Source organism: Myotis nattereri, assembly GCF_964212035.1.
Source record: "Myotis nattereri genome assembly, chromosome: 9".
Classification (NCBI taxonomy): Eukaryota; Metazoa; Chordata; class Mammalia; order Chiroptera; family Vespertilionidae; genus Myotis; species Myotis nattereri.
In genome coordinates, this window is record NC_138084.1 from 473,411 (window position 1) to 481,118 (window position 7,708).

The 7,708-nt window shown below is 70.9% G+C and overlaps 1 protein-coding gene across 1 annotated transcript; it reads right to left on the reverse strand.

Annotated features, from left to right (window-relative positions):
- On the reverse strand, nt 1-7,453 carry TH (tyrosine hydroxylase; the record flags this gene model as incomplete). The annotated part of the gene is made up of 14 exons (XM_081099270.1): nt 1-433; nt 1,096-1,256; nt 1,385-1,480; nt 1,671-1,727; nt 2,046-2,115; nt 2,214-2,349; nt 3,445-3,590; nt 3,935-3,985; nt 4,259-4,326; nt 4,508-4,596; nt 4,830-5,004; nt 5,807-6,238; nt 6,594-6,800; nt 7,364-7,453. The coding sequence occupies 14 exons, from the start codon at nt 7,451-7,453 to the stop codon at nt 274-276; spliced, it is 1,938 nt and encodes a 645-aa protein (XP_080955396.1). The 3' UTR covers nt 1-273.
- Between the last annotated feature and the right edge of the window lie 255 nt (nt 7,454-7,708).

The window sequence follows — 7,708 nt, forward strand, 5'->3', positions numbered from 1 at the left end:
GCTTCTTTCTTTTATTAAGATTGTGAATGGGCAGCACACAGTGCGGGGGGCACACAATGTGGGGGGCACACAGCGAGGGGGGCACACAGTGTGGGGGGCAGCCAGTCAGGACAAGGACATCACAGGCTGAGCTGGGAGGCACAGTGGGGGCTGGCGAGGTGCCCTGGGGCAGGCAGGGTCTCTGGCGAGCTCACAGGGGCAGGGGCAGGGGCTGGCAAGGGTGGGGAGACCCCAAGACCAGCCACCAGGGCTCACAGGGTGGCACCCGCTGCCTTAGCTGATGGCACTGAGCGCGTGGGTGAGGGCGTGCATCTCGTCCTGGATGCCCTCCAGGGAGCTCCGGATGGCCCGGGGACTGTCCAGCACGTCGATGGCCTGAGTGTACGGGTCAAACTTCACGGAGAAGGGACGCTGGATACGGGCGGCGTAGCTCCTGGGGACGGGCGGGCACGCACCCTCAGACTCCGGGTGGGGACTCAAGGCCTTGGAGCGTAAGGAGGAGCTGGGGCGGCTGGGGCCGGGTCCAGGGCCTCCAGGACACCCCATCCCTCCCTGCGGCTCCTCACGGCCCAGCTCAGCCAGTCTTCCTCCTCCAGAAAGCCCTCCCAGACTGTGCCCTGCACAGTCCCAGTGACGCCTCTGTCCTTAAGCCTGTGTGTGGGGTCTGCTCTCCCTTCCCCCCAGCCGGGCACACAGCTCCCGGCCTCGGTTTCTCCCGGGACGGCAGGAGCCTGGCACTTTCCCAGGATTAAGGAGTGGGTGCGGCAGACTTTGCCCAGCTCCCACGGCAACCCCAGCCCCAGGCCACGGGGACTCCTTGCTCCCTCCAGGCCCTCCAGGCCCCCCAGCCCTGGTGTCCACCCTCCTCATGGCCCCAGCGGCTCAGAGGGCGGAGCTGGGGGGCATCGCACCTCCTCACAAAATCAGACTCCGCCTCCCAGGAGCCTGGCCTGACCCGGCCTTGACGGGGCCACCAGCCTCAGACCTCCCACTCCCCAGACTTTTGGGGGTGCTGCTGTGGGAGGGGTGCTGTAACGGAGGTGGTCAGTTTTCTCTGTGAAATGGGTTTGCAGGCCAAGCCTGTGCCGGGCTCACCCGTCTGGGGCCCGGGAGCCGGCCCACCTGAGCTTGTCCTTGGCGTCGCTGAAGCTCTCCGACACGAAGTAGACGGACTGGTAGGTCTGGTCCTGGTAGGGCTGCAGGGCGGCCGCGTCGGGGTCGAAGGCCCGGATCTCGGGCTCCTCGGAGAGGGCGTGCTGCGGGAGGCCAGTCACAGGGAACGGACTCTGGGGGGACGCCTCCTCCCCGGGGTCCTCCCGGAGGCTGGGCCGAGGCTGCCCTCCCGCGGGGACCCCGACGCTGAGCCGGCCCAGGGGGGTCTCACCAGGAGCTCCCCGTAGGACGACAGCAGCCCGGCGCCGTACGCCTTCACCTCTCCGTTCTGCTTGCACAGCCCGAACTCCACCGTGAACCAGTACAGCTGCGGGCAGTGTGGTCAGTGAGACAGCCCCTACGGCCCGCCCGGGACCCCCCACCCCCAGGCCCGTCAGGGCAGCCCCGTGTGAGGGTGATGCTCCTGGGGCAGAACAGAGACCTCAGTCCAGACGGACGGCCTGCCTGCACCCGGGCGTCCTGCGCCCACCCCTGGCCCCGCCGGGGAAGGGACCCACCGTGGACAGCTTCTCGATCTCCTCGTCCGAAGCGCCCAAGGACGCCAGGCCGATGTCCTGCGGAGGGGGCAGGAGGCTGAGGGGGGCGCGAGGTGGGTGGGGGCCCTGACTCTGGGAACCTCAAGGTCCCAGGAAGGCTGCCTGCTGTTCCCGGCAGAGCCAGCAGGTGGCAGCACAGGCCATGGGCATCCGCCCCACCGGGTCCCCGGCTCCCCACCCAGGAGCCAATTGGCAAAGGGAATTCCATCGTTCGTCTGAGGTGGTCTTCCGGGATCGGTCAGCGCGCACCTCTGGGTCAGGATGACCCAAGCGGCCCCCAGCCCCAGGCCTGCCCCTCCTCTGACCCGGCTCCTGGCCGAGGCCTGCAGGACACACCTGGGAGAACTGGGCAAAGGTCCGGTCGGCCAGCATGGGCACGTGCCCCAGCAGCTCATGGCAGCAGTCCCTGCGGGGGGCAGGGAGAGAGGGGCGGTGGGGCTGGGGCTGGGGGCTGCCTGCTGGAGGCGGGCTCCCCCCTGGCCGCTCCGGGGCCAGGACACTCACGGCTCGGGCGAGTGCATGGGCGAGGACGCGTGCCGGATGTACTGGGTGCACTGGAACACGCGGAAGGCCAGGCTGGCCAGGAAGTCCCGGGCGGACAGCAGGCCGGCCACCGGCCGCAGCTGGAAGCCGGTCCGCTCTGCACGGCCACGCGGGTGGGCAGGGCCCAGGAGAGTGGGGGAAGAGGGGTTGGTGGTTTTAGGCCCTCCCCTCTGCACCCCAGACCCTCCCCTCTACACCCCAGACCCTCCCCCTGTGCTCCAGACCCTCCCCCTGCACCCCAGACCCTCCCTGCTGCACCCCAGGCCCTCCCCCTGCACCCCAGACCCTCCCCACTGCACCCCAGACCCTCCTCCAGCACCCCAGGCCCTCCTCCTGCACCCCAGACCCTCCCCCTGTACCCCCAGGTCCTCTCCGCTGCACCTCAGACTCTCCCCACTGCACCCCACGCCCTCCCCCTGCACCCCAGACCCTCCACTCTGCACCCCAGACCCTCCTCCTGCACCCCAGACCCTCCCCCTGTGCTCCAGACCCTCCCCCTGCACCCCAGACCCTCCCCACTGCACCCCAGACCCTCCTCCAGCACCCCAGGCCCTCCTCCTGCACCCCAGACCCTCCTCCTGCACCCCAGGCCCTCCCCCTGTACCCCCAGGTCCTCTCCGCTGCACCTCAGACTCTCCCCACTGCACCCCACGCCCTCCTCCTGCACCCCAGACCCTCCTCCTGCACCCCAGGCCCTCCTCCTGCACCCCAGGCCCTCCCCCTGCACCCCAGACCCTCCCCACAGCCCCCCAGGCCCTCGCGCTGCACCCCAGACCCTCCCCCTGTACCCCCAGGTCCTCTCCGCTGCACCTCAGACTCTCCCCACTGCACCCCACGCCCTCCCCCTGCACCCCAGACCCTCCCCTCTGCACCCCAGACCCTCCTCCTGCACCCCAGACCCTCCCCCTGTGCTCCAGACCCTCCCCCTGCACCCCAGACCCTCCTCCAGCACCCCAGGCCCTCCTCCTGCACCCCAGACCCTCCTCCTGCACCCCAGGCCCTCCCCCTGTACCCCCAGGTCCTCTCCGCTGCACCTCAGACTCTCCCCACTGCACCCCACGCCCTCCTCCTGCACCCCAGACCCTCCTCCTGCACCCCACGCCCTCCTCCTGCACCCCAGGCCCTCCCTGCTGCACCCCCAAGCCCTCCCACAGCCCCCCAGGCCCTCGCGCTGCACCCTCCCCCCGCGCACCCTTGAGGAAGCGGGAGACGGCCTCCAGCTGGGGGATGCTGTCCTCCTGGTACCCACAGAAGCGCTCCAGCAGCTCGAAGGCCTCCAGGTGCTCCCGGCAGGCGTGCGTGGCGTACAGGCCCTTGAGGGTGGTGTACACCGCCTTCCTGCAGCGGGCGGTCGGCGGGCGGTCAGCGGGCGGTCGGCGGGGACTCAGGCCTGGCCCGGCACCCCTTGTCCCTACACTGAGCAGCCCCCACTGGCCTCTCCTCACTCCTTGGCCACTGGGGGGCTCTCACCCCTGGTCTGGGAGGCTCCATGGGACGGGGGTGGGTGGGCAGCCCTCAGCTCCCTGGACACCCCCTCCGGCCACCACCCCTTCAGGCGGCCACAGGGGCCTCGGCAGCCCCTCTGCACTGGCCTGGGTCTGCCCTCCTGGGCCACTGCCCTTGCACCTGGGACTCCCCCAGGCCTCCCTGTCCCTGCCCCTCCCCAGCCTGCAAGGCCTCACCAGGTGGCGATCTCCTCGGCCGTGTACTCCACACGGGGAATAGGGTCGCCACTGTGAAGGGATTGGCAGTCGGTCAGGGGCCCTCGGGGGTGGGGGTGGGAAGGTCTGGGCTGATGTCCAGCCAGCTGAGTGGCCTCCGCTCCGTGCCTCGTGGGCTTGGCTGTGACTTGGGGACCCCAGGGGCAGTGGGGGAGGTGGTGGTGACCAGGACGCCCCTCCCCCCGGCCCCAGCAGGTCTAGGGTGGGATGGGCCTGGGGGTGGGTTGGGGCCTGGGGGTGGGTTGGGGCCTGGGGGTGGGGTCGGGCAGGGCCGGCGGCTCTCACTGGCGGTACTGGAAGGCTATCTCGGCGATCAGCCTCCGGCGCTGGCGGTACTCCTGGTCTGAGAAGCCCTGGCGGCAGAGGGGCCCCTCAGGAAGTGCCCGCCCTGCCCACGCCCAGGGGGCGCCCAGGGACCACACCTGCTTGGAGCCGGGAACCCCCCCAGGGTCAGCCCAGGGTCCTGCCCACCCTCCCGGCTCCAAGCGCAGGCGACATGGCCGGGGCCCGCGGGCCTGGAGGGCACCCACTCACCGGGTGGTCCAGGTCCAGGTCAGGGTCAAACTTGGTGACCAGGTGGTGGCACTTGTCCAGCTCAGACACTTTCCTCGGGAACCACAGGACTGCACAGCGACAGACGGACGGATGGACGGACAGACAGACAGACAGAAGGAGGGGCCGTGAGCCTTGGGCCCTGGGGAGCGTGGCCCTTCCCCGACAGCCGGGGGCGGGGGCGCTGGGGAACAGAGAGGCAGGGAGCGAGTCCCCGGCCGCACCCCCTGGTCACGTCAGCGTTCCCCTCGGGGAGCCCTGCACCCCCGTGTCTCGGGGTCACGGGTTGCTCTCGTGGCCTCACCTCTGCTCTCCCCAGGGCCGCGCACGTCCTCCGCCACCCGGCGCACGGAGCTGAGCAGGTGGGGCAGGTCGGCGCTGGGCACCTCGCAGCGCACGAAGTACTCCAGGTGGGGGGCGCCCCCCCGCGGCCTCTGCGCTGGCCGCGTCTCCAGGTGCAGGATCTGGGCCTCGAAGGTCTGAGGAGCCGAAGCCGGGGAGCGGGGGGGAGAGGGGGAGCGAGAGCTGAGGGGGGCGAGGGAGGCGGGCGTGGGGTCCGCTCGCCCTGCCCGGACCGCAGACCCTTTCCCAGCCCCGGGCAGGGCCTGTGGCGGGAAACGGGGCGTTGCTGTGTTTGTCCAACGGCAGCTGCCGCCGCGGTCCCCTCGACCCGGCTTTCGGGGTGGCACCAGCTGTGTTCCCTGGCTCCACCCGGGCGGCCTGACTTCCCACCGGCTGGCTGGCCCCGGCCACTGTCAGAAGGTCCCGCCTCCCTGATGGCTGAGTGACACTGAGCCCGGGGCTGGCAGGAGGGTCTGCCACCGCCAGCCCCTGTTGCCTGGCAACCAGGGTGCTGGGTGTCCAGGGCCCTCCGGCCACAGCCATCTCGGGAGCTGGACGGCGGTCTGGCTATAATGTCATTTGGGCGCCTGTGCCGGGGGCCTGTCTCCTGCCCACCCTGCCTGGTGCGGCCAGAGCAGCCGACGCAGCCAGCAGCTACTTCAGCCATCAGGGGCAGGGGGGGGGACCCTGACCCCCAGCTGCCTGCTGGGAGCCACGTCCACTCGTCCACACGTGCAGGGTGGCGGGCGTGGGCAGTGGTTGGGGGTGGCAGGGCTTGGCAGCCTCATGGGGAGCCAAAGAACCGGAGGTGTGAGGGGGCTGTGGGGTCCCCCAACGCTCCCCGCACCCTCTCCCCTTGTGCCCTTCGTGGCCTGGGCAGCGCCTGAGTCCCGCTCACACCGGCCCCCAGGTGCCCGCATGGGCGCCCTCCGCCCTCACCTCAAAGGCCTTCAGGGCGCGGGAGAGCGGGGCGGTCTTGGCCCCCCGCAGGGTGAAGAGCAGGTTGAGCAGTGCCTTCCCGTCTCTCTCCACGCAGGCGCCGGCCCCCAGCGGCTCCCCGGGCTCCGCGGCTGCGGCCGCCTCCGCCTTCTCCCGCTCCTTGCGTGCGTCCTCGATGAGGCTCTGCCTCCGTCCGATGAACCGCGGCGACTGCGGGACGGGGCGGCCGGCTGCACTGAGCGCCTGCTGTGTGCGCCAGAGGCCCCCTGGCCTGAGCGCCTGCTGTGTGCGCCAGAGGCCCCCTGGCCTGAGCGCCTGCTGTGTGCGCCAGAGGCCCCCTGGCCGGGCAGAGCCTCCGCCGGGCTCCTGGCCCCGTGGGGGGGTCACACGGCGCCCAGACGCCGCGTCGCCTGTCCCCAGGCCCGGCCCTAACTGGATTAGGGGACAGGAAGGAGCGGCTCGGGAGTTCATCTGCTGCCCTTGGCCCCAGATGGACGGCGGCCAGAGCCGGGGGCCGGGAGGGGTGGCGAGCACGGTGTCTGCGGGGCGGGGAGCGGCCCCCACCCGTCCACGCGCCCCCCAGCCTCTCCTGTGAGCGACCTTTGCTCACGGTCCCTCCGGCCCTTCCGCAGCACAGGGACAGCTGGCCACACGTCCCCTCCATCCGGACACAGGTGCCCCTGTCCACAGCCCGTCCCCGAGACGGCCAGCCGCTCGGGCCAGCGCGTCTGATGCCCCCGACAGAGCTCCCAGGGTGGACGGAGGAGGAGCTGCGTGGAGGGCTCACCCCTGGAGCTGAACTTCCAAGTAGGTGCTGGTGCTCTCGGGTCCGGAACAGGGGGGAGGGGCAGGGGACCCCCTCTCTGGTCCCCACGCGACTCAGGATGTGGACAGAGCCGGGGCCCTGGCCTCCACGGGGGGCTCTCCCCACGGCCCCCGAGAAGGTGCCTACACGTTCAATCTCTGGAACGCAGACCACGCTGTCACTCAGGGTCTAAAGCCAAAGCCCATTTAAACGTCGGGCCTGTCATTTCGGGTGTCCCTGGGGACGAACTGCAGGCCCCCCTTCCAGGCTGCCAAGCCCCTCCCCGCCCCCATCTCACAGAGGGGCCAGCCGAGGGGGGCTGCCTGGCACAGGCGCCCTTGAACTCAGGGCTCCCAAGTGGCAACAGTTGGGGGACTGTCCCAGGGCTGCTGGGCAGGGGCTGTGGGACCCGGGTGCCTGGCAGGGGATGGGTGGTGATGGTGGGATTCGCCCCAGAATCCAGTTCACCCCTGGGCTCAGACCGCCATCCCCAGGGGCTGCACCCCCATGGGCCCAGCACCCCCCGTTGTGAGCTGTGCTGCGAACTGGGACACCCTCGCTGGGTCAGACGACCCACCCGCCCAGATGCAAACACGCAGGCACGGGGTCGCCCTGGCAGCCCGGGCAGAGGAAGTGCCCGTGGCCAGGACGCCATGCCGAGCCTGGGTCTGAGCCTCCTGCTGGACCCTGAGCCCGGGGACACCCAGGGTCCTGGCCCGTGTCGGCCAGTGGGCACCTGCCGGCCCCCTTACCATGATGGCCTCGGCCTGCTTGGCGTCCAGCTCGGAGACGGCCCTGCGGAAGCCCTTGGCCTGGGGCGCGGTGGCGCTGGGCATGGGCATGGCACCTTGTGGTCTGGGGCTCTCTCCACAGCCCTCAGCCGGGCCAGGCAGCCTCTTATAGGCTGAGCTGACGTCAGAGTCCCCCCGGGTCCCCCACCTCCCACCTCCCTCACATCCCTCTCCCGCCTGCTGCCGCCTGAGGGAGGCGGGAGAACGGGCTCTGTCCCATTAAATCTAATTGCCGCCACTGTCACCCACCCCCAGGGCGGCCTGGTGGCTCTGAATCATCCCCCTCCTGCGGGCGCTCCGTGGGGC